The 27,351-nt window shown below is 36.7% G+C and overlaps 1 protein-coding gene and 1 long non-coding RNA gene across 7 annotated transcripts in view; one reads left to right on the forward strand and one right to left on the reverse strand.

Moving 5' to 3' along the window:
* Positions 1-27,351, reverse strand: part of FOXN1 (forkhead box N1) — a 42,212-nt gene continuing 14,861 nt past the window's right edge. For 5 of the 6 annotated variants that reach the window (XM_033004307.2, XM_033004315.2, XM_033004301.2 and 2 more), the window contains 8 exons: positions 22,105-22,250; positions 19,741-20,241; positions 17,395-17,505; positions 11,242-11,369; positions 10,333-10,429; positions 4,099-4,306; positions 3,035-3,562; positions 1-919 (listed from right to left, as the gene is read on the reverse strand). In XM_033004307.2, the coding sequence (XP_032860198.1) occupies positions 657-919; positions 3,035-3,562; positions 4,099-4,306; positions 10,333-10,429; positions 11,242-11,369; positions 17,395-17,505; positions 19,741-20,241; positions 22,105-22,224 (1,956 nt within the window). In that variant the 5' untranslated portion in view covers positions 22,225-22,250 and the 3' untranslated portion in view covers positions 1-656. The remainder of the gene's footprint in view (positions 920-3,034; positions 3,563-4,098; positions 4,307-10,332; positions 10,430-11,241; positions 11,370-17,394; positions 17,506-19,740; positions 20,242-22,104; positions 22,251-27,351) is intronic. The other variant, XM_033004324.2, reaches the window with a different exon arrangement.
* Positions 3,255-4,240, forward strand: LOC116964556. Its single transcript, XR_004408794.2, has 3 exons — positions 3,255-3,352; positions 3,840-3,917; positions 4,126-4,240. It is a non-coding gene; the product is annotated as an uncharacterized LOC116964556 (long non-coding RNA).

Consider the following 27,351-nt stretch of genomic DNA (forward strand, 5'->3'; position numbering starts at 1 on the left):
TCCTTTTTATTAAAAAAGCAGAGTTTTAAATTTCTTTTTAAATACAGTAAAACTTGGATTTTTCACTAAGTATATCTGTTGCTTTGGTTTAGTCTGTCAGCAGCTAGTCCTCTATCTTCTAATACTTGCAGAATTTCCAGTGTATGTTCTTGTTTACCAAAACTCAGAACTTCTTTCAAGGGGACTATAAATATTTTAATATGCAGATTTTTTTTTGAGTGGTCTGTGTCAGATGTTGTTGCCATCACTGGCTCCAAGAAATAAGTTAGATTATTGTGTGCTTTGACTTCTGTGTTCATTTGCAAGCAGCTTTCATTTAAAAAAAAAAAAAAAAAAAAGGGAAAAAAAAAGTCAATAATTTGTTTTCCTGTTATAGCCATTTGTTTCTGGAAGATGCAGAAGATGAGTGGCTTGATAAAATGGTGTTGACCAGTTCAGCCGTTAACAATATTATCTTTAAATACATTTAAAATTGTTGTTAGTATCTCTCTGTAGAAAATTATAATTGTAAAGCTACATATCCTGCGGGTGAGTTCTGGAAAAAGATTATTCTTATTCCGATGGACACAGTTTCAGCTGACATGAATCAGATCGGTAAGTGTGTGTGATGGTTAGGACTGTATTTAGGCAAAATAATAATTAGGTTGGTGCGTGGTTCACATTAGTGCTATAGGTTTGGATCCAGAATTACTTAGGTAGGCAGGAGACACTGTATCCAATTCCATAAAGGCAGAGTAAAGAGTAGTGAGCTGTAGGTCGGGCAGGTTGCCGTGTGGAATTCCGTTTTGGGTGTTGACGCTGCTGCTGTTCTCCATCTGACAGTGAGAGGGGAAACACTGGGAAGACGTTGGGGATGATGAAATGAGAACTAGGGGATCCACAGCTAGGCTGTCGTCTTTCAGCTCCTCCCAAAGATTTCCTATAAGAAAGCAAAAGGGATTGATTCAGCTTCCTTTATATATGCTTTTTGAGACATTATTTTACGGGAGAAATTGTAACTTTACAGTTGTGTATACTGTATGTGTAGGTACTTTTAATCATTTCTGATTGAGAAAGGAAAAAAATTGTTTAGATAGATATTATTTGCATAATAAATTTAAATCTGGGAGAAAGTAGCATTAATTTAAGAAAACTATTTCACTTGATAATTGGCAAGATTCTGTTGCAAATGTATTCTTATGAAGCACAACTTCTATTTGAAAAAAGCCACTGATTTTGAAAGGGGAATTTGCCTTTGTTATCTTTAGAAGATATGGAAGAGCTAATGGCATTTTATGGGACAAATCTGCAACTAATATTACTGCACAACTGGACTTCTTGTATTCTTATGGTGTAGGATTCTCTGAATTGCAAACTAAATTATCGGTTATGTGATTGACCTGACAAATTGAAAGACCTGAAATGTTACTTTTTTCTAATGCATACAAAAAGGTTTCTCGTATTTCCGTTGAACGCACGTATCACAATGGAAGCATTAAATAAGTTACTGCAGGAGGGTTGTATTTTCCATATTCATCATTGAATATTTCTTTGGGGGGGTGGGATGAGAGTGGCAGTGAGGGTGTTGCTCCAAAGCTATACACACACCATCTGCAGACTATCAAATGGGATAATATTTAGCTCCTTTGATTTTTTAAAGCCTTTGTTACAATTTTTAAGAAATTTAAAAATAATTTTGTTTTAAATATATGTGTGTGTGTATAATTATTTTGCTCCAAGTGTGCAGGCCTTATCTTAAGTTATAGGACCTCTAATTTGAGATTTGTTAATGTTAGAAAGAAAAAAAGTAAGTAAAAAAGCTTAAATAAATAATTTAAGGTAAAGGGCAAGGACAGAGGGAAGTTGGAATTGTACCATATTGGTGAAGCACACAGAATATCCACAGTACAAATGAGCATGCTCCATGTTAACTGAGTAAAACAGAAAGAGGTTAAGAGAAATGAATGGAATGTGACATCCTGCTGCCAAAAAGAGGAAGAAGCTGAGGATTCAGAAAACTGTGGTGTTAATCTTAGTAAAGCAATCTGAGCATGGCAGGATTGTGGAATATTTGTGACAGTACAAGAGCAAGATGATTGCATTCGCTGAGTCATGTAGATTGTTGAGACTGGTTTTTGCTCTGTCTTTTAGGTGGCTCTGTGTGCCACTTTTTGTCTGCACAGGAAGGCAATTCTTGCACGTTTTTTTGGTGCAGCAAGTTTTATCATTTGGAACCCACAGGTTTTATTTTATATGTATACCCATATAAATGCACACACACACAAACAAACTGTGTGGGATTTTTTTTTTTTTCCTTATTTTTGCATGGAAAGCTATGTTCTTGGTGTTCAAAATCCTGTCCACTCAAGATGATTCAATTATTTAATATAAAAAAGTTTACTATCAGCATTACATGACAAAATATTTAAGAACACGCCTCAGAAAATACAGTTGTTCAGGGCATAGATCATGTGAATGCCTTGTGGAGTAAACAGCATTCTTTTGAGCAGAGATGTGGAAAGTATGTTAATAAATAATGATAAAGAAAAAAATTAACATGTTAATTCAATTAAAATTATTTCTCTTTGTGCTCCTTACACGACAGTTCTCTCGATATGCACCAAATAGTTGTGCTTGAGTAGTTTTCAGTGGAAAATACACCTAAATTTAAAAAATACATTCTAAATACTGTCTTGCAGTATTTACTATAAGCAGTTGTGGTCAAAAGTAAGCAGGTTTTTTTTGTTTGTTTATTTGTTTGTTTGTTTTGTTGTTTTGTTTGGGGTTTTTTTGCTTGGTTTGGTTGTGGTTTTTTTTTTGTTTTTTTTTTTTGTTTTTTTTTTTAAACTCTGAATGAAAATCTGTAGCTTTCCTGGGAAACTTTTCAAAGATACAGTGCAAAATTCCATGCTGTGCAAAATAATGTCACCTAGTAAGCTGGTCTTTGTAGCAGTGGCAAGGGCAAGCAGTTAAAAAAGGTGGCCGTAAATGCCTCTTACGCAGTGTGATGTACTAAGCCTGACCGCTGTGAGATAAAACCGCCTTAGGTACTCACCTTGGAGATCAAAATCAGTCAGGGATGGATTAAGAGCATCGATGTCGTTGCTGAGATCTCCCTCCTGCATGAGCGTGTCCTGCACTGTCCTGGCTGCCGAGTGCTCTGTCAGCAGCTTCCCCCCGCAGCTCGGGGGGGTCTGGGCCGGCACTGGGGAGTCCTGGGCGATGCTGGGCTGGGGTCTGAGCTCGCTTTGAGCCTCCCCAGAAGGAAAGAGGGTCTGAGGGTCAGGCGACTGTTGCATTAACGTACTTGCGATTTGAGGAAAAGCCTGCGGTGATGAATAGCAGGCGGTCTGCTGCCCCCCGAGCAAATTTGGTAAGGGGTTCTTGACCTGGAGGGCTCCCGAGGCGTGGATGCCGTGTAGTGGCGGTGGCACACCCGTGGAGAGGGAGGGCTCGCCCAAGGAGTGGGGTTGGAGTGCCATCTGTCTGGGAAGGGATGCGCCTGCAACGCCAGTGGGACTGCAGGACAGGACTGACGCTCTCAGCTTCTCACTTTTGTCGCCTATCAGGGTGTCAAGTTCTTCTACAAAACAAGAAAAAAAGGCCCATGATTTACTTAGTCCTAACACGGCCTTCATAGTTTGCAGCTAGAATGTTAGTGTTCCTCAGGAAATGGGCGAGTGGAATGGCAAACAAAAGTACTAGCCCATATATAATAAGAACTCCAAAAGCCTGAAATGTTTTTCTGAACTATTAGTGCCGAGTATGTAATAAATTGAATTTTTGTGTTTAATAGTTAGATATTTATCGGTTACTTTCAAATTTATTGTACTTATTTCAGTGTTGTTTTTATCTTAAAGGTTAGTGAGATGTTGAGAGAGAATGTTTTCTTGGTGAAGCTTCTTTGTGCCTATTTGGAAGCACTCCTGCAAAACCAGGTCTTATTTAGTTCTGCTTTTTATATTGTTTTCTTGTTTTGACAATCAATTTATTACCAGGGAAAAGTCTTTAATGCTTTCCTAAGTCACGTATAAATTCTCCTATACAGCTTGGTGCCAATTGCAAAGAAGAGTTCAGGGGACTGCTATTTGAGAACTAATGCACTAATGTATTACTGACCTGGTTTTGCCATACTCTTCCTCACAGCAACTGGGTCTTTCCTCTTCCATTTCTGAAGCTCTTCCTGCATCTTATCAATTTTGGCTGGATTCAGAGCCCACAAACAGCCTTTTCGAGAAGAATTGCCTGACTTGTTTTCAACTTTCTCAAAGCACTTATTCAAAGATAAGTTGTGGCGTACAGAATTCTTCCAGCCATCTGGAGCTGTCTGGAAAAACAAATCCAATCTAAGAATGGAACTTCAAGAAAAAAAAAAACAAAACAAAAACAACAAATATATTTCTCTGTTTGACTGGTGAGATTATATGAAATGCTGTTTAGATTATACCTTCTACAATATGAAACTTGTACGTTAGAAGGAAGCCACAAAAATGTTACAGTCATGTTGTGTGGGAAGAGAGGAATCAGATAAAATAGTAACTGATCTTTTAAGCAAGAAGGTTGGCCTTGTCAGAGGGGCTGCTGGATTTTTAAGAGTGAATTTTCAAATTACAAAAATTGTGTGAAGAATTATATTCGAGAACTGTGAACTAAGAGGAAATCTATCTTAATCTATTTTGGAATACCTAGAAAAATTTCAAACACTTAATTGAAGGACTGTGTGCTACTTGGACTCAAATTAAGTGTCCAGGCAGACTTCAAAAGAATTTTAGCATGCTCCTGTAGGTGTAACTTTGTATGCTAGCCAATTATATAACCAAATGGTTTAATCACAAGCCCTACAGATGAGATACAGGTTTCTACATCTGATCACTGCATCTTTTTGCTTTGCATTTATTTTTGACTCAGTAGTGGAAGCTGGAAGGTTCTTTAAACTGAACAATACATATAAGCTTCATTAAATGATTTCTCTATTTTTATTTAGGCTGTTTCTGATCAAAGGGAAACAAAATTCCCTCCTTTCCCTGAGGACAGTTTTGCATTCAACTTTAAGAATGGAAAGAAAAGAAAACCTAGTGCAAACCTTCTGTTTATACAATTTAATTTTTACAATATTTTTTTTTCCTGATTGCTTGTAAAAGAACTTTGAAAATGAATATTGCTGTACAGGCTAAAGAGAGAAATACCCAGCAAAACAGTCATGCTCAGATTCTGATGGGAAATGCCTGTTTGATGCCTAATCTGAAATACTGATCTTGAAGAAATGGCATTGCATCCTCTTATTGCATATAAGTTTTTCTGGTGTTTGTTTATTTGGTTTCACTGATTTCTGCTTATTTGGTTATGCAGCCAGAAGATACTGCTAATCACATTAAGCCTTTGTAAATTTAGTATGCGCATTCATATCAGAAGATTCCAATAGTAAATTCCTGATGTGTCACTTCCTTGCATTTCTTTTGGTAGGTATTTTGTATGATGCTATTTGTTGCATATCTGAGTAGAACTGTCTTAGCTCATTGCCACTGCACTATAATTTTGAAAGTAAATAGGAAGCAGGAAAAATGACTTGCTACATAATGGTAGGAATCAACCTGAGAAACCCAACTTCATTGTAATAGATGCAACTGCTAGTCCAGCTAGACTTCCCCTGTCATTGTAAGGTCATTTAAAAAAATTAAAATTGTAGCTATACCTATGTCAGTCAAATGTTATTCTTTCTAAAAGGTCTGCATCTGCAGAGGTGAGAAATCTCAGAGACACTTTTGAGTTTATTGGATTACAAAGAATGATCCTCAGTACTAATGTATGTGAGGCCTTTTCTCTTTATTTTTTTAATCAATTTTACATGCTTTCCCTTTTCTTGTTTCCAAAATTCCTCATCTGTGTGTCATAAAAACTGAAAGAAATTAAACAACTCTCTGAAAGGTGGGTGAAGTTGTCTGTGTGCCACTATTGATGGATATTCATGGATGCAAAATGTTTGTTGTCATAATTGTTTATATCAACCACAGAGAATTACTGAACAGAAAACAAGAAATAAGTATGATCTTCCATAGGCTTTTTAAAGAAGATAAAGATTAAAATTTGTTTTATGTGTATTAAGTTTCCTTTCTATTCTTATGCTTTATTAATAGGGATCCTTCTCCCACAGAAAGCCAGCTTTTTGATAGTTTCTTTAATTGCTACCTAGTGTAAGAGATTTCCTCTGAGACCATCATTTATAAATAGACTTGTGTTCATTTTTGCTTTCACATGATACAGCATGAATTTTTTAACATACTTTCACAGAAATTCTACTTTTATCAGGAATGTAAAATCTGTTCTTTCCTAGCTTGTGAAGGACTACCTTATGGGTTAAGGTATTGAAAGCCTTACTGAAGAATTTGAGGGTCAGATTTAATACTTGCTTTTTTCATTTAAAAAATATTGAATTGTGGAAGTTAAATACATGTTATTTACTAAAACAGAAACTATTTTCCCTTCATAGCAGCACAGTTTCTACCCTTTTGGCCCACCTGATGTCAGCATTTCACTATTCTCTTAGCCAGTCTCCTAGATGAGACAACATGCATTTCTATTTAAAAAAGCAAAGCAAAACAACAAAAAACCCCTTTAAATCTCTTTCTGCTATAGGGTAATACTGAAGATGATGAGTCAGTTTTTCTCCCTTGCAGATCATAGTCAAGTTGCTTTCTGGCAGTTCTGAAAGTAAATAAAACTGTTCCTCCCAAGGTAAGATGTGTGCTTAGCTACTCAATACCTGAAAGAATATTCATGTTTCTTGCCCTGTACATGAGGCTACATATACCTCTGTCTGTATCTAGACGGGATAATTAGTGTTTCTGCTAAGCACCACAGAAGATGGGAGTGGCATGTGTTTCTCAGAGGTTTTCAGAATGTGTGGGGGTGTAAACTGTGAGATAGTTTTAGAAACATAAGAGCAAAAAGTACACGGATTTATTCTGGAGCCTGCTGCCAGGAGTGGAACAGGTTCTTGCATTAAACTTGGTATTGCTAGGCAGCAAAAAATAGTCATTTACTGAGGCAGGCCCTGAAGGAGCACTTGGGCAGTGTGTTCATGTTACAGCTCTGTCACCAGTTTTTTAAGTTACATTCGACTGTTAATGAACCGAGCTTTGGCTGCTGAAGTTGCTCTTGTGTAGTTGGAATTTCTTTGCCATGGCTTGTTTTTGCCATAGCTACATTCAGCGTGGAGTGGATGAAGCTGTGTTGAGTTGGACAGTGCAAGAGAATACTTGCTGGTCTAAGTTCCATCACACCACAGACCTTTCTAACCTCTTGGACCACTGGCAATAACTCCAATTAAGAAGATTAAAGCCTTCTGTTAGACTCACTAATCACTACAAAGAAAAAAAAGGATGACAAGCAAAAAATATTATTGTACAGACCCATTGATCCTGACCGCCTCTTGAAGTTTAAAGAGTTCAGTGATCTTGCAAAACCCTTTCTCTTTAAATCTAGGTCTCAAGAGAAGGGAGAGGTACATCAAAGAGTAATTCAACTTTAGCTGCGTAGATGTTTTTTTTAGGACGTAGGAGTTGGATTGCTCTGTTTCAACTAGAAATGAGATTGTTGCATCATAGAAACTAAATTTGCTGTGGCAGCGAATACAAGTTAATTTGACTAGGCTTGTATCATCTAATGTCTCCCAGCAAGATTCTGTGTACGCTTGTACTCTGTTTCTCTCCAGCTTAAATTGCTTCCCCTCCCCCTGTTTTATCCTGCTATTTAGTGAGTTCTGGTAGCAACAACAAGATGTTCTTTGCTGGTTTTTATATTAGTTCATCTTGCTGAAGACTCTTCAAAAAAAGGAGGATAGAGGATACCAGCTTTTGCCATATATTGATAATTCTGTGGGCTGCTGTAATGACCAGAGGTAGACAGGGTGTAGTGCCCGTAAGCATAATATTTGCTTGCTTATTTTAAGGATGTTTGAGGTGGAACTGTTCAATCATTTGACAGTATTTGTATGTAAAATGCAAAAATAAAGCCATCACAAAATAGTGAATGTTCCAGTAGCAGCCCCTGTACCATTCTTTTCCTATAATGCGTATGACAGCAGTAACCTCATTCTCATCGATTTTTAAATGAATTAACAAAAAGACATGAGGATCTGCGAAAAAAAACAACCCACCACCAAACCCACTACCTGAGGAACAGGGAAGTTTTGATAAGAAGGGAAAAATTTAGATTGGGTATAGAACAGTTATTTAAAGCTGTGGTAGAAAGGCACCTACTGTACAGATGAGTGTATGTATACACACATCTGTATCTATACCCACAGCTGTATGAACACACACTTACCTATACACATCTACACACAAAATCTTGCAATAGACACAATATACAATATTTACACACAATAGATAGTTGAGGAAAAGATGTGTATCTCCCTAATATTTATGCTGTGTCAGAATAACTTCAGGACCAGGAAGGTGACACCTGGCAGAGCCACAGTCTTGGGTCTGAGGAATTCTGTGCACATTGGCAGCAGCAGCATTTGGTTTGCAAGCTGCTGATTAATTTTGTAATTGATTGTGTTGTCAGACAAAGGAGAATTAATTTGTTTGGTATGATGAATAAACGTGCACATGCCTATAAAACTTATTTTTAATATTCTCACAGCTCTGCTTGAAAATCATGCTATTTTTCTAGAAAATAGTAATCAGATAAAAATCTATTACTTTGTTGTAGATCACATGATTTGTGCACTACACTAAGAAGTGTAGTTCTATAAAATATCAATTTTAACATGTTGTGTCCCAGGACCTTTTTTTCACAATCCTCAAACTGTTTTCCTTTGGATTAATAATATTTCTTGCAATTAGCGGTAAATGCCTAGAAAACAGTTAATTTTCTGTGAGGGACAAAATACAACTCTTGATATTTATTCTTGTTTTGAAAATGAAAAAAAAAAAATGACAGCTTCTATGTTCTTGTCATGTGCCATCTTACCCTTCTTCCTTTCCCTACTGTCATTACTTAATTTAATGTATGTTTAGCCTAAAAACCAGTTGTGTCCCTGTATTTTAACAAAGTTAGAGTGCTTCAGATTTGTTTCAGTGGATTATGACCTGTCATGTTGTGATGCGATACTTATTGAATTATGATGATAGGTTTCTTTCTTTTTTGTCTCCCTTCCCTTGCTTGTAACAAATAATAGAGTAGCTAGTGATTCCTTTGGGAGGAAATCTGTGAATACAGATGTTTAATGGATCCTAACAGTTCTTCCTTCATGTTAGTGTGTATTCTTTTTCTCTGAGTACCGACGTTCATTTTTTTTTTTTTTTTTGCGGGCATTATTTATCCTTTGTTACTGTTCAGAACCATTGCAAAATTGTATCATAACATTTATTTGTAGTTATTCTTAGTGTTCTTTTCTTAATACTTAGTGTTCTTAGTAATTCTTAGTGTCTTTTTCTTAATGTTTGAATTACCCTTCTGTAACTGCTTTAAATTTGGTTTAATTGCTGCATGTTTATTTGAAGTAGGAAACAGGACAGACTCCTGTTTCTTTATTTTAATTTTTGAGCCTTGCTAACAATTGCAAGTCACCTGATCTGGACTTTTAGTGAGATGGTTTTGAAGAATCAGCAATAATAAAGCTCTACGTTGAGCAGGAGTCGATGGTTCTATTATAGCTCTTTTTAAAATCTTAACTGTAATCCTTCTGCTCTTGGATCATGTGCTGACTAATCTCTTTCCACTTGTATTCCAAGTGCAAGAAACCATTCTCTCATAGCATGGATTTAAATTTCAATAGTATCTGCTGCAAACCATACACCCTTACCTTCACCAACATTACTGTGTAATTATGAGCTTAGCACCATTTATCACATATTATACTTTTCTTTGTACGGTGTATGCAAGTGATGAAGTTGCCTAATACGGATATCCCAGCTCCAGAACAGAGCAAGGCAACCTTGAACCTCTGCTTCCCCGGGAATCTGGAGGTGCTATTGATGGCAGATGAAGCCACAAGACCGGTTCTGCCTGTATTTGAGATCTGAGAGGAAGGAATGGATGTGTTTTTTAAAAATATTTATCCCTTTTATGAGTTGTTAGTGAAGAATGGCCACTGTTATCTTCACAAACTCAAAGTCGGACCAGTTCTTAATATATTTTTGTGTTAAATATTACCACATCGTGTTCACATTTCTGCCTAGGCCTAAAATGCTGGGTAGTTTGTGATTATGAAGCTATATAGTGTGTAACTGATTTGATATTAATCTACAAATAAATTAGTTTTTCATAGATTGCATCACCTTCCTTATTCCCTCCGCTGCCAGGTAAGCTTAGAGAGAGATTTCCCCCCTTCCCTGTGGAACTCACCTTAAAGTAAGGAAAGTGTTCCGTCATGAAATTGTAAATCTCACTGACTGGCAAACTCCCTGTCTTGCTGTTTTTGAGTGCCATGAAGATCAGGATGCTTTAGGGAGAGAAAGAAAAGTATTTTAGCCTGTTCTGCTTGACTCCTCATAAGCAGAAAAAAAGACTACTTTTCACAGTCCATGTAATTACTCTGGCTTTCACTGTCATAGCATGAATACCGATGATGCTCAGAGTTGCCATTCAGTTGTTCATAAGCAATCTCCTAACACTGCTGAAGTTTGAGAGGTAGTTCTCAAGGTGCGTATAGAAGGTCCAAGCTGGGTTTAAAATAAAGTAATAGGAAATGGAATCAAGACCACAGGCTTTCAAATCCTGCGAGTATTTATTTAAGGTTGTGTTTGAATGCTTAAACTGATAAAGGCCACAAAGAGAATATCAAACTGACAGTGACAGAAGGAATAATTAAAATTTAATTGTCTCATCTACTTCGATAGACTGCTATTTGGGGGCTAAGCATGTGTGGTGACTAGCTTATCTAATATGTTTTCTAGACATTTCCTTCCCCTAGTAACTGGAGAAAAATATTAGTTTTAATACAGGTCCTGGAAAAGACAGCTAAGTGTGATTAGTGTAGTGCTGATGAAATTTGCAACACCTAAGATTTTGTGTTAGAGAAACGTCTAGCTTTTGTGAGGGTGAGCAAGACTGTTCTCACACTTCACAACATTTAATTTCCCTCTGCCTTGGCCCCAGAGTCTGGAACATCTTGTGATTCACACAAACAGGACAAAGCACACTGGGAACAAGACAAATAAGAGTAAGCATGTTATTGCAAATGATGCTGGAAATAGGCCATAGGTAAACAGTGTATTTCCTGTAACATTAGGACTTGAAAAAATATTTTATTACCTGTAGGAGTAGATGGGTTTGGGAAATAGAGGCTGCTGGGATTCTTGACTGCTTTGAGGAGCAATTCTTTGGTAAGGATAGTGTGAAGAAGTAATGTAAGTCACAGGATAGCTGCCTCCTGAGGGATACTGATGATACAATAAAAGAGATGTTACTTGACTTAGCAACAAGCTACCAAAAATATTTTTCTCAATAACAGTGTTAAACTATTTACTTCTGAGTATATTGTTTTCTGCGTACATTTAATAGCTGTCACACCAAGTCAGACGTAAGGTCTTACTAGTGTGATATTGGAAAACTTTAATATTACTAGTTAATACTTAAGAAGTAGAAGAAACAGTGCATGTGTGAAGAGGAACTCACTGATATATTGGCTGCTACCAGATCCTGCTTCAGTGTGTTCCAAATTCAAATATGTCAGAAAAGTATTTTCTTATTGCTTGCTATGCTACTGAGTTCTTGTGAAAAATGGGAGTAACCTATTAAATGTCTTCAGAAAATTCATAGTTTTATAGACCTAAAGCATATCTCCTTTCAACCATCTCCTTTGCCGTTGAAGTATCTTAGCATGCTCAGCCTCTCCTGAACATTGCACTATGCAGCCAAGTAAATTCATGGAGTAATTTTATTTATATAAATAATAAAAAAAACAGAATAATGTACTTCAAGCAATATGCACCATAGAAAAATAAACCTATTAAGTAAAGCCACTAAAAAAATAGGGAGAAACAGGGAAGTTTGAACTGAGCCTTGTTTAGTTTTGTGTGGTGCTTTTTTTGGTCTTTAGGTGGAGAAGGATACAAGGCAAAAATCCAAAGTGTATAAAATCTAGTCCCATAAGAATAACATCCCAAAGAATCCATTTAATTTGCTGTTATCAGGCATGGCAGTAAAAGACCCAAACAATACCAACAAAAGCTTTAGTGGGTGGCATCAGAATATATATATAAAGTGAATGTATTATTATAGAGCAAGTTAGTAATGTCATTCCAGGGGTCAGGAGAGCAGCATATGAGACATTTCTCAAAGGTGGTTTTCATATTGCCTGACTTTTGCTGAAGCTGTGAGGCTCCTCTCTGTTGGTTCCCTCATAGTCAATGACAAGAAACAGGCTTCTCCAAGAGGCCAGAAGTTTAAGTGCTATTAACCACTACCTTAGGCAGCTTCTTTTTCCCCTGATTTTCTAAATCAGAAAGCTAAAAAAGAATAGCCAGGACAACTAAAATGAAATAGCATGTATGCTACCCTCACCCTGCCCCTAGGGACAAGCAGCAGAATGCTGCCTGCCACTGAACTGCTAAACTGTCACTGCAGGAGATCTCTAAGCCTGCCCAGCTCAAGACACATGAAAGAAATGTCATGCGATCACCGTGACAGGAATATGCCAGTGCAAAAAAAAAAAAAAAAAAAAAAAGGTGAAAGAGGGGAGATAATACATATAGATAGCCTCGATTGCATCAGAGTTTCTGTAGGTTTGCTCTCAATTTTTTAGCACAGCAGTTGGTCACATATTTTTCTTTTCCAAATTACAGTTTAAACCTGCTGGCAAGCAATTTTCAAGAACAAAGAAACACTACCCTGCTAAGGTAAGATACCATCAGTTGGCTCTCCGTGAGGCAAAGGCTCCTGCTGAACTCAGAGCTCAGTGTGAGAGGAATCTCAGCCTCTTACAGATGAATCTTTCCAGATGCCAGGGCTAGGGCATGGCCAAAATTAGGAGTCATGTCATATGCTATTAAAAAAATCTACCTGCATGCCTTCCCTAGTACTCAAAGGCTGCTGAGCCCTGTTCTAGAGTTTTATTGCTTAGCTCTAGAAGTCCTGTGTCACGAGGTCTTTATGGTTCCTCTGAAAGATTATAATGTAGCTTTTGAGACCTGTTGGGAAAACTTCCTTGGTAATTAGTTTATACAGCTCTTTAGTTTCTTACTGTCATTCCTATTTTCAGACCAATAGCTTCTGTTGCTCTTGGTCTTTGTCCCCTTAAAATGCCTGTGAGAGGTTATCATGTGCTTGCAAAATGTTCATAGTTTATTTATTTGTTCTGGATTCTGAATAACTTATTTCAGTTTCTCAGTACTTTTATTGTTGCTTGAATTTTTGCCCGTTTGCTTTTATCTTTCTAACACTGAACTGTCTGTGATGGAATGTGGAAAAACGTACTGAATACACTAATTTGCTTGCTGCAGTAAGCAGAGTAAAAGAAATGAGATGTACATAATTAATCACGTTTTGCCTTGTTAAACTAAATACTGGGCAAAACTGCAGTCTCTGGAGCATCTGTGAACTAATTTCCATGTGCAGTTCTGTGCTGCCTACTTCGTTGCATTGTGTGTAGATTTTTCAACAGAGTAGAAAACTGGGCAATTCGTACAATAATTTTTATTTTATTGGTTTTAGTGGCTATTTGAAAGGAAAAAATACTAAGATGGGACTGGTTGTGATGTCATCACCAAAGGCAAGAACTGGGCGTTTTAAGGATTATTTTTGTTTTATTGGTTTCATTACTCCTTTTTGAGGGAATGAAGGCTGAGGAATGGTCTGGTATGACAGGCTTGAGCTGGTTTTACAGTCGCACAACTGGCATGAAAGGTGTCTGTATTTTATGGTGGGTGGGTAAATGACTTCAGTAAGTGTCTGCTATTTCTTTCAGGTCAATAAGAAGTAATTTTTCTTATGAGTCATCATTTGTGTTGTGTCCAGCAAAGGGGAAGGTGAGGCTATTTTATCATTTGGACAAAGTTAACGAAGGAGTTGATCTCTCTCATCCCTCTAATGAAAAGTGAGGTGTAGTTTGAACATCCTTCACTTCAGGCTAAAGGGCCCGTTCCCTTGAGTGTAACTTCCTAGTGATTTAAATTGCACTGCTCCATTCAAATTTGAAATGTAAAGTATTAATACTGGAGCTGCCTCATGCAAAAGATGTTATTCCACTTCTTCTTAGTCTTATATCACATGTTCTTTCATTTACCAGTATCTGATTATGGCACACGGACAGCAATTCTACCTGTTATGACTTTGGCTGCTTATACCTATTGTTTTTTTCCTCTGAGTAGTAGAACACGTTGCCATACTTTTACTACAGTAACATTAAGAAGCACAAATATTGAAAGTCTAACAGAAACCTGCTGCATGTAAGAGATCTGTCACGGTGCCAGCCTGCAGGTGGATGGAAGACTTTCCTCTTAGTGCTTGTTGTATCTTGCCAAGCAACTCCCAGGAGGTATATTTCAGCTTTAATTTTGTAGGTTTTTTTGAATGTGGTTAATGCCAATGTATAGTAATAGTACTGGTATCAAATCAGCAGTGACAGGGGAAGGGTGCCTGCTTCAGAATTAACAAATTTAAAAATATTCATATGAATTAAGCTAACTGGAGTTTCTGCTAAAGCAACATGCAAACCTGACATTTATACTGTGTGTAAGACGCATGGTGCTGTGACACATCCACAATGTCTGTGCCGCAGTCCCAGTGGGGAACTAGTTTATATTTGCAGCAGAGCTTTTGTGGCAAGTTAATCCTTCATCTGGGACCCTTTTATTCTAAAATAACAATAACAAAATCAATCAATGAGTAGGTTAGGATGGTAGTGTAATATCACCTTTTTATTCTATTTTAATTTTATTGTTACCTTTTATCATTTCTATTGAGTTTTGGGCTAACAAGAAAAAACAAGTAAATTTATTATGATAGTGTTGGTAAGAACTTAAAATATAACTACCTTTTTGCCACATTATGGGGGGAAAAAAGAAGTTTCAGTAAATTGTGTCTAGTGGAATGCCAGTGATAGGTAAAAGAAAAAGCCAGGAGTGAGATTATTTTCTGGCCATATTTCCTGACTCAAAGTAGGAGAACTGCTTCTTTGTTACCTATGCCTTCTCTCTTTAGCATCTCAATTTAGCATCTGTACACTTCCCAAGCTTTACAGGGCTACCCACTGAGAACAGTGGATACCAAAAGCCTTTGATATTGAAACACTTTGAACTTCAGTAGCACCTGGACACTCTAAGCAAATTGGTGTGTTCTTGGTGTCTCCTAGTTGGAGAAGAACCTCTGTGCCCCTGAGTTCCTGAGCTGATTTCAGTACGTTAGTGGTCAGGGGCCAGCCACATCTGAGGGAGCAGGAAGAGAAAGATAACAGTAATAGAAACCTGATTTTAGAAGTTTACTTCATGCAAGGGTTGGTACTTGAGGGTGCTTATTGATCTGCCTTGCCACACCATCCTGTTGATCATTTTAACTGTGCCAGACTGGAGAAGTTCAGAAGGGCTGTAGATGTCCCTGGAGCTCTCCAGGTGGTTGATACAGTTAGTCCCTATTTTATTCCTCTCTATATCTGAGCGGTTATATACTGTAACAATGAGACACTTTCCTTTAGGTTTCAATAGACAGGTTGGGTATTTATAAGCATAAGAAATACACACTTAAAAATATGAAATCCAATACTGAAGTATGGAATACTTTCATTCTTCCTTAGTAATGTTTTACAAAACTCTAACAAATGAAATTCCTAAAAAGCCATCTGTGAGGGATGATTTAAATTTTATTAATTATCATAAAATTGCAACATAGTCTATTCTTGTTCTTTATGGTCATTCTGTTTTCAGAAGTTACTTAGATGTCCTCTTAAAGACAATCATGCTAAAAATAACCTTTCTTTTTCCTCATGAGGGACTAAATCCTGATGATGAATGGTATGAATACTATTTCAGTGACTCAAAGTAGTAACACCATATGAATTAACAATCCCAATGAAATATCATATGGTAACCTGTTTTTTGTTTTCTTTGCACAGTTTTAAATCAGTGCTCTGTTAGTCATGTTTTTTTTCTACTTTTTGAGCAAGTTGAACGAGATGGTATAGTTGATTCCACAATATGTCATCAGTCACTGGGATCAAAGGAGTTATAACTCAAGTATGAGCTTTTATGTTCAAATACTTTATAGATATGAATTCCCTGTAAGTTTAATTTAATTCAATTCTAATGGTTGGGAGTTTTGGTAGTTGTGCTATTTTTGTATATGGATTTCTGCATATATATCTGAAAAATCCTCTTTGCCTTAATTTCACCTTAAATAAGTTTTGGGGTTTGTTTTGTTTGTTTGTTTGTTTTAAATAGGGTGCTTCAAGCGTATTTTAATCTCCTCAAGTGTCTTTCTTACTAGAAAATTTTGTACATTGCAGATTACTGACCATAAAAGAGGAAAATTTTAATACATTGAAGAGCACCACTATTTACATCTAAAGAAAATTATTTAAAGACATTTCAGTCATGAAAATTACTTTCTGTAATACACACTGTTCCTCCATGCCAAATTTTCAAAGCTCAGCAGACCACACTCACTAACCTCTATGAATATGTACTAGGATCACATATAAAATTAAGGTTTATATGTATGATTTTACAAAGATACTGTGCATATACTGCTTTGAAAATATGAACTGACATATATTCAAATGACATCTAAACACACTCAAGAAAAACAAGGTGTCAGTTACTCCTGTGCATTTTTAGTATTAATAATATAGTTACATTATAGAAGAACAACTTTAATATTGTGCATTCTCATGTATCATCAACATTATTGTCAATTATGCTTCAGCTGAATAATCTTTCACTGGAGATGATGTAACAGTCAAAAGATTACAAGAGATGTGTGTGCCATCAAGCACACGGAAAGCAAGCATCATCTTGCTGTTAAAATTTTGCTTTAAAAGTGTTTTTCTATGTTTGATCTAAATTTTAAGTATACAGTCACATATATTTGATTTTTTAGTCTGAAGTTAAAGCACAGTTAATTCTGTGGCATCCTGAAATGCCAACAGTTATGTTAATAATTTATCTGGTTTCAAACCCAATTTTATTGAGCATAATGGGGAAAATATAAATAAGCAGTGCCAAAATTCCATTTTTACAAGGTGGGGTTTTTTTGGGGGTTTTCCATTTTTCTGGATGACCATTTAAAAGTGCATTTAGATATGGTTCTTCTAAGATCTCATTGTCATAAACAAAATGTATGGATACAAATATGGCCCTGCAAACACAAATTTAGCAGGCATTGTTTCATCTGTCTTTTTGTATTATTACCATAACTACTATAACATTATAAGACTAAAAATACAGGGGATTTTGGTCTAGACATTGCACTGACCTGGTGGAAAGGATGTGAGGGACAGTACATCTGCTGCACTTGAGGCTGATAGCAATACAAACCAGGCTGCCCTTCCAGTGGGGATGTCCTAAGCTTCATGTCTGAATCCTGCTAGAAAATATTTAAGGAAAGAGTTATTAAAGAAAACAACTCAATTTAAAATAGAATAATTCTGTTAGTTACTGTTCTGATTTTATTTAATTATATTTATTACGTTTTGGATTTGATTCTGTCACCATAAGTGTTGCACAGAATTTATTTTATATTCTAGTGGTAAAAGAAGCAGCACTGTTTCCTTCATTTATATAATTACTGTTTTAAAAAAGGAAATCCCAGTCCAAATTCCATGCAAACAGCAATATGAAAATGTCCATTTCTGTTTACTTGTTTTCCCTACATACACGAACTGCATACTCCATCTTTCATTCCTGAGTGCGCACAGGTGCCTCTGTCTCTCTCTCTTTTTCATACTCCTTGATTTTATCTTGCAGACTGTCAGTACCCTCAAGCTGACGCTGGAGTTTTGTCATTAGGTGGAGGGTGAGGTCTATAGTGCACAGGTCTATAATGCACAGGGAAGAGGTGGCAAAGAGGAGTCAAATTAGGCCGACAATTTAATTTGATCAAGATACAGGAAATATAGTAAGAGTGTGATTTATTTCTGCAGCGGTGTCAATAAACATAGAGAGGTTGATCAAGTCTTAATTTCTCACAGGACTGCCTTTCCTGGATTCCACCCAGGGCTTGATTCTGTGAAGGGCTCAGGCTCTTGGATGTGAAGTGTTGCTGTCTTTTAGTTAGCAAGCTGAGTGCACCGTACGGTGTGGGGTTGATGCTGTCGGCTTTGGAAGAGCCATTCAAACACATGGCATGCTGAGAGAGAGCTGGATAGAGCTCCAGCTGGGAATAAACAGTGCAGGGAATGATGGGTCTTAAGCAGTGTCTGTATCCTCATGTCTGGTGACTGAGTTCAGGTTCCTTCCCCCACCTAACAGGAGTTCTGTTCTGAGAGCTGATGTCGTAGGCATCTTACTATTTCAAGGAACTAGTAGCACTTATCCTTCTGTTTTGAAGCAAGGCCATAATGACCATCTTTTATGGTATAGATTAGTACAGGGCTACGTATTAGGCTTGATTTGATATCCTGGCACCAAGCATCCAGTGTTAATAAGTCTCCATGCTGTTTTAGTGACCGTAAAATGAAGTTTTTCAGAAATGTCAACTTGCCAGCAGCGTGTAAGCTGTTTAAGAGCTTTGAAGGTGCATGCTGACTGAACCAGTGGAGACATTAACACATAGCCAATCTCTTCCTGAGTAGTCACACCTATGTGGTAAAGGGCTCCTGCTGTGCTGGCTTTACATTCTCTACATCTTGCAGCCCAAGGATTTGGGAATAAAATGGGAATTTTTTTTCATCAAGTGTTTATAGGTTTTATATTAAACTCAACTGACCTAGATGAGTATTTACCCAGGAAATAAGAGATTTAGATCAATTTCCTCTTTAACCTGAATGGCTTCAATCCCCAGGTATGTACCCTGACAACATCCCTCCATTCTCTGGTAAATAGCTTTAATCCAATTAAGATGATTTTTTTTTTTTTTTAAAAACACTTCTTTCTTTTGGTAACCCTCGAATTCTTTGCCTCATAGCAATTTGGAACCAGTGGTTAGGGCCCTCTCCTGGCAGATGTAGTCATTGTTTTTGTCTGCACTAGATTATGAAGATACGCTTTACACTTTGGATCACAGCAGAGATACCTCGTGGAGATACTGGAGGGTAATTTGCCTTGCTTTTCAGGGATCTCTGTGCTGCCCGAAATAGGCAATCACCTCTACCTGGTATGTGAATTAGCCCAGGCACCTTTGCACTGCACATACTATAAACAGATATTTAATTTTACATAGTACTGATGTCTTATAGTTTCTCTTCTATTTGCATCAAGAAAAATGCAAGTCAGCCAAGGTGTTGTAATGAATCTGACACACATGACCTCACACTTGAAAAATAATGTTTTGTGAACTTTTGTCCCTTTAAAATACTAGTTGATGACAACTACTAATATAAAACCTGTTGTTGGGAAGAATTTTGATATTTAGGATTCATGTATCATGTCTAGGGGAAAATCACTTGTCCTTGTGCACCTTTCTGAGGACTGTTTTTCCTCAGTAGGGAAAGGCCAGAAAAAAGGGGACTTGAACAAATGAATATAGATGTGTATCCTGAGCTCTAGCCTGCAACTTGACAAGACTAAATGTCCATATAGTCACATTAAGAGATAAGAAAATAATTCCAAAAGTATATTTTTGCCTTTGGGAACAGGAAAAAAAGACAGAAAAAATACTGACCATGACTTGTGAACTGTGATCTTGACCTGTGGTGCTGTATTGGAGGCTGTTACACCATGGTTGTTCTGTGATGTTCGGAATGTGTGTAGGAAATGACTCTGACTCGTCAGGACCTGTAGAACCTGGTAGACCCTCAAAACCATCAATGCTTCTAGCATTTTTGAAGGGTGAACCTTCTGGTGGGAGGGCTTGATGTGCTTCTTGGAAGACATCTTCGCTGATCTGCCTCTTGTAAGGGTGAAAGGGGTTTCTGCTGCTTTTGAGAAACCTGTCATAATTTCCTACAGTACTTTCCTCGTAACTGTACCGTCTGAACTTTTCAGTACTGAAAGACGCTTTAAATTTGTTCTTGACACAGTGAATTCCTTGGCTTGTGGGGTATCTCCCATGAATTTGATCCTGGGCTGGAGAAGCAGGGCTGGGGCTGTGAGAAGACTCTGAACTCCTCCTTTCTGTCCTGCCGTCTGACTCGTATGATTGGCAATTATAACCGGGATTATCCTGCAATGAATTATTGTCATTTATTTAGGATTAGTATGAGCAAATATTATTTTCATTATTTACAAAAAAACACATTAAAATATATGTTATTGATGAGAAGTATAAAATTACTAGTCCTAGTCACCTTCATGCAGACAAACCCTAAAAAGATCTAAAGGGTTTTCTGGTTACTTGATATGCAAAACTGTTCAAAAGTAAATTAAAAAAGGCATTGAGAAGACTGAACTATCCTGGCAAAACAGGACGTCTTAGGTAACTATTGACTAGTTGGTCTGACAGTTTAAGGGAAAAGATGATGTATGATCAAGTGATGAAAGATTAAATGACAGGAATATGATAAGTGCAAGTCTTGTCATATACAAGTTTAGTCAAATGAGCTTGATCTCATTCTCTGATGGTGTTACAAGCTGCCAGATATGTTGCTAGTTACATCACTTCCTTTCATTAAAATAGCCACACTCATTCTGTGAGACAGGTAGGCTCTAGGCAGACATTTTAACCTTCTTCCTGTCTCATCTCCTCCCTTCCCTTTTGCACATTAGCAAAAAGAAAATAACAGCTACTAAAGTGCTCTTTAATCTAGAAGAGAAAGGCTTAACAAGAACTAGTGTCTGGATCCTGAAGCTGAACACATTCAGCTTAGAAAATATGCATATTTTCCCTGACATCAAGGCTGAGTAACAACCTGGATGCCTTTTGAAAAGACATGCTGAAGTCAAGAGCAGGTTATTGTGTTCAGTGAAGGGGGAAATGTAATGTTCTGTGTTACACAAAAAGTCAGACCAGATTACCAAGAGGTCCCTTTCCCCCTTCCCCCTCCAAAACCAAATTGGTTTTATGGTATTTTAGGAGAACAGGTAAAGGACTATATGCCTTCATGGGAGAAACAGATTTCAAGAAGTCCCTAAGGGAAGTCAGAGTAAAGCCAGTGCTTTCTGCAGAGTGGAACATGGCACAGCTTTTTCATTCATTTGCACATGGGCCTGTGTGTCAAAGCTCTTAATGTTTTGTTCTGTCATGGATTCCTGCAGACAACAAATCTGACCTCATGACACTTCTGGCTTCTCGCATGAACACGAACTTGCTTAGTTTGTAACTTCTTAATTCTTACTTCCTTGCTTTCCTCTGTAGTCCTAATACAAGTGTTTATGATATCTTTTGTTAAATAAGAATTTTAAAAAACCCCTTTATTTAGTTATATAAAACTGTATGAATGGCAATGCTGTCAATTCTCCATCTGAAAAGTTTGTAATAAAAGTATGTCAATGGTTATTTTATCTTATATATATATTATGTATATATAATATATACTATATATATTATATGCATATAATATATATATAACGTTATATATAATGTTATTTTATATATATGTTGTTTGATGAAAAACGCTGTTCTCAGTTGTACTTTTGTTATGAAAAGAAAACATGATGACTATACGGGCAACAGAATAGAGATCATTTTATTCCAAAAAAATCCCAAGAAATTCTGAAGTTCTTGAAGGTATCCTCCACTGGCAGGGAGTAGACAAAAAGGTTCTGATGTCTGTCTGTCTGCTTATTTATTTATTTATTTTAGAAACAGGGTGAGAATTACTTTAAATGTATCATTTTTACTGGATTAGTAGCTAAATGGATAGTCTGTTTTGTTTTTAAATAGGCTTTTTAAGCCATCAAACAGGAAATGTAGCATGGAGTTCAAGATTAGCTCAGAAGAATAACTCAGGTTTCTGCTATTCAAGAATAAAACTTTCAGTGTTTACTTTGTTACAAGTTAATGATGCTGAGATTTAGTACAGCAGTTGCTGAATATTATATCTGAACTTGTGCCTCTGGAGAAAGAGAACTGGGCCATCTTACTCACAGTTGGCTGAACTGGGGATACTGAATCCCCCTGTGTCTTCATGAGGTCTTGTTGGTCCCTTTCCAGAGTGTCCGAAGAAGAAAATTTAATATTAGATTGATCTTGGAGTAGTGAAACCATTACCAAATCCACGTCAGATAGAAATCCTGTTATGACAAAATCAAATGACAATAAATATTTTCTAAAACTTAAACTATAAAAGAAACCATCTTGTTATGTGCAGATGACTAAGCATGGTTAGATATGCAGCTGGACAATAACCCATCCTGAAGAATTTCTAATACAGTTGAATTTATTTTTTTTTCAATCTCTTAAAGAAATGTTCTGTGGGTACAATTACAGTGATGATGTGGTACAAAGTTTATATGGATTTGCCACACAATTTTTATAAAAATAAGTCATTACTTTGTTTTCTATAGGTTCATAAGTTAATGAAAATGTATTGCTTTGGGCTTGTCCAAATTTAGCAATATTGCTTTATTGAGAGATTGTAATATAAATGCTTTCAGTGGGACTATATAAAAGGGTTTTTTGCTATCATTACTTAGACTAGTGGTTACAACAGACTTATATTTTTGCTTTTGCTTTTTTTTTATTAGTACTAATCCCTTCAGGCTTTTTGTTTTGTTTTGCATGATTAAATGTATCTGAGATATGTAAATAACTTCATCATTTCATACCTATTTTTGTTAGTTGTGTCTGCTCTCAAGTTCCCAATCTTTGATCTCTGGATACATGAAATGTATCTGATGGTGTTCTTCGGATTAAGAGGAATAAATTTAATTTTACAGTATTTTATTTTTCTACCATGTTTTTTTTTCCCAGTCCTTGTTCACTGTAACCATTCAGTAAAACTACGAAAGAAAAACTTGCATCCTCTTTTTATATCATGCACGTAACACCACACCAAGTGTGTATCTATGTAAAGATGTCATAATTTTGTAGTTTAGATTTCAGGTGCACAAGTCAAGGAAAAAAAGCTACTTCAAGAGTTAATTTGCAAGGTCTTTGCCACGTGTTTAAATGGCTGTTAGGTAAATAACTAAGGGTTTTTTTTAGGTTTGGTTAACAAAGATATATCACCTAAAAATGTGGAAAGCCTTTTTTGCCCTTATAGTTCAAAGAGAAATCTGTATTTACGATGAGTAAGACTTCACTGCCTGAGGGGATAAATCATAATGGGGCTTGGGAATCAAGTATGAGACCTATAGTAGTAGTATATCAGGAAAAAAATATGTTAGATAAAATTCAGGAGTGTCTTAGGTGCAGACTCTTCTCCCAGTAGCTTAACTAGAGACTGAAGGGGAGATCTGCTTCTAACTGACACTCATCTTGAAAGAAGCAGCTGGGAAAATTGTCAACTAGGAAATTTGTATGTGTGTATATTGGTAAGTGTTTCACACTGACTGGCCTCTTAGTGCTGGTTTCCCACTTATCTTCAGGTTATACAAAGCGGTGTCTGACCTCTCTTTTATACTGCATTTTTTCAACCCAGCTGCCTAATTTGTGGTGTTAAGCATTAGAATTTTATTAAAAGCTTTTGTACGGTTACAATTCTTGCCTAATGACTTTTGCATTGCAAGAGACACCTGACAAATGGTCACAAATAAAGAATAAGGAGGAGCTTGATTTCAAGAAAATCAGATTAATGAAAATAGTAAAGGTAAGTCAAAAAGCTCTGGTTGCAGAGTATAAAAACACCTGAAGCTTTTCTGTTGTCGTTATGTGACAGAACCAGATAAAAAGAAGTGTTATCTAAAGGGTTAATTCAATAGGTCAGAAAAGTCTGGCTCTGCTTACCGAAGGCAATCAGACCTCCTTTCTGAAAACAAAGTGAATATATCATGGTTATTTGGACAGTCAATACAAAAGGTCCAGGAAGATCAAATAATTATTGTCCCTCCTCTCCAAGACTTTTGCCAGGTTCTGTTTATGAATTTCATTTTGCTGTCTCATGGAGGCTGGTAGGAAAGGAGGAGTCTTACTGCCATTTTAATACTGTAAAAATTCCCCCCTGCATAGTGAAAGTGTTTTACTGGTTATTAAATGAGAAGCAGCCTTGTACTAAAACAATGTTGAGCTGATAATCTGCATTCAGTGGTGGTTATTTAATGCCTTTGTCAATAATCTATTTCAGAGGGATCTCCCATATGGGGAAAAATCCCAAGTCTATGATCACAGTGCTGTTTTCAGTTTTCAGTTTTCATATTAAGATCGGCACCGTTCTTCAGCAAGCAGCTCAGTAATAACTGCCTCTCCCAGTTATCTTTACCCTAGAAATGGCATACTGTGGATATGGCTTGCTGTGAGAAAAATCTCTGGTCAGGTACTTCTGACTTTCTCATTTTTTTTCTTGGAGTCCAGACTTCTTGCTCCAAAAGCTATTTGCAACTTTACTTTCACTGGTATGTATCACAGCTAGCTATGAATACTATAAACTGCCAAATTAACATACTGAAAAATCTTTGGTGTTACTGTTCTTTAAATCTTTTTTTTTTTTTCTTTGAAAATGTCCCTTAGAGACACTAATTTAATTTTGCAGAAAGAATATGTAACAAAAAACCCCTCAAAACCATTTTGCATTGTTAATACAGATTTTAGCAAAGAGAAATCAGACCACTTACTGAAAAATGTTCTTTAAGAGAGAAAAAATTACAGTCAGTGGAAGTTGTCAATAATCGGGATTATAATCAATCATTTAAAATAAACTGCTCCTGGGAGACAGCTTAAGGGAATTGTGGGTCGCTTAGATGTAGGATGTGTTAAAAACAATGATGCTTTGATTTGGAAAAAGGTATCTGATTATCCCAGATGTAGCTGGAACCATTTCTCCCCAGCCCATGTAATTTTTACTTTTGTAAATGTTGCATGACAATCCCAGGCTCCTGTGATAAGATAACTATCTTGAAAAAAAGAAAATGGTGTGAAACTGTAACCTCAGCTGAGCGTTTGGATAAGCAAGGTAGCAGCAGCTGATCTATTAGCTCTGCATGACTGCAGTCCTGTGGCAGCAATCCATAGTTCAAACAATTCTTGGTTTTGTGTCTTTTCTGGATCTTGGAGGGCATTTGGCAGGTGATACACTTCACCAGAGCTCGGCACTGGGCCGTCTAAGCAACCCGAACCGCTCTAAACGTTGTATGTTACTGTAAATGCCCTCTCCATCCCTTCGAGCTGAGATCAGTTTTCATGAGGGGAAGGTGTGTTTGGATGTTCCCCAATTCGTAATTCTTTCTGCATGCATGCCTTAGGCAGCTTGCTGATCCTTGCTTGACACTGGCTTCTGTGAGCTACTCGCTTGTCTGCCCCCTCCCCAAAACACTAAATCATCGTTTTCCTCTCCAAATCACACTGATGTTTTCCGATGCAAGAAAGAAGTAACTATTTGGGATTTTTTTCCTGAGTCTTTTATGAGAAAGGAGTCAGAGAAGACATCAGATTTTAGAATTCCACTTTTCAGTTTATAGATAAAAATCTGCCCCCTGATAATGTCAAGTTCAAATTGTTGTAGAAGTGACTAAAATTTTATGACTAACACTTGCCATATATACAGGAATATTTCTATGTTTAACTATTTATATAGGAAACTTTCAGAAGAAAATGAATTTATTAATGAGAATCAGAAATTTTTGTGGCTTACAATGTATGCAAGATCTTCTTTCAAAGCTTATTCCCGACAGATTGCCACTAAAGGTTGTGTTGGATCATGATTGGTGATAGCTATGATTGCTTTGTTGATCTCTAGCGTTCTTGTTACTAAGGCTTGCCATATTTTTAGAGGACATTTTCAGGAGCAGGATTTTAGTCTGCACAGCACTAAACTCTGGTTTAGCCACATCAGTTTCTTACTGCTTTCTTGGTCATCTTTTTAGTATGTATTGGACCTTGATCACAGGATACTTGAAAAGTTTTTTCAGAGTTTCTAAGGACTGTATATTCTCTTCTGAATTTAGATCTGTTTGTGAGTCTTTGTTTAATTTAACTATGCTATTTTTGCTTTCATATTCAAGGATTCTGAGGTCAATTCTCTCATGGCTAGGTAGTGGTTACTGCCCACATTTAGCTATCTCTGGAAATAACTTTGCATATTTAGTGGGAGCACATGGAAAACAAGATTAATTCATCAGGGCTGGAGCAGTGATAATCTCAAGTATGGGTGAAGAAAGTTTGCAACCATGAGACCCTTTCTGCGTCATATTACATGGGATGTGTTTGCTACCCTCTTAATAGTAACTGTCGGGGAGGAAAGAGGATTTGGCTACAGCTGCGTTACACCTTGTCTGATGTTACATCTCTCCATGTGAATCAGTTCCTATGGAATAGATATTCTGAGAGTGATATAAATAACCTGAATGTTACAACATTGAATGAGTTTACATGTAGGTAGGTGGTTGGTTTTCAGAGCTCCACAGAAGTGTAGATTCTATTCAAATAGAGCTGATTGTGGAATAATTCCATATGAGTTTGGATTTGAGACTTGTTACGTGAACTGACACTTGACTAGAATAATGATGAACTTAATTTGACAAATCTAACCAGGGCATGTTGTCTAGTGGGGTTTAGGGTTAACTCTAATGTAATTTATTATTTTCATTAGAGATTTGAGAGAAAGTAAATCGATTTATGACAGCCACATGTAGTAGTAAATAAAGGTTGTGTGTTAAGACAAATATTACTGAAGGAAATTGGGTGCTAGAAACATGGGACTCATTATGAAATAGCAAAAGATGTAATGACAAATACAAAAATGAAGAAGAAGCCTAGATGGAGTAATTGTCTGAGAAATTTAAGAGTGATTGACAGCGTATTGGTCTGCAGTATCATGGGCCATTAACAAGTCTACCAAAATTTTGGGTCATCTACATCAAGGTACTGAATTCATGTAAAGGAAGGATGCCATTTTTTATGAGACAGTTCCTGAATTACCAGTTTTTATTTCTTTTCCTTAAGGACTACCTGTAGTCAAGGCTGAATACCAAGAGATCACTCTGTACTATATAGAGACTTTGGGTAATTGCCACCATGTCCAGATGTGCTCTCAGGAAGGGGTGGTTAGGAGCTCTAAACCATCCCAGTGCTTCCTGGTAAGTGGAAAGTGGAGTGTTTGCAGCAGGTTTTTAATCTGCTATGAGAACATATTTACAGAATACTACAACTATCTGTATAAACAAACTTTTTTAAAAAAAAAACAAAAAACAAAAGGCAGGCATTTGTCCTAAATCTATTGTATAGAAAAAAATGTTTTAA

The sequence above is a fragment of the Tyto alba genome, unplaced genomic scaffold, assembly GCF_018691265.1.
Source record: "Tyto alba isolate M040663 unplaced genomic scaffold, T.alba_DEE_v4.0 Super-Scaffold_19, whole genome shotgun sequence".
NCBI classification, from domain to species: domain Eukaryota; kingdom Metazoa; phylum Chordata; class Aves; order Strigiformes; family Tytonidae; genus Tyto; species Tyto alba.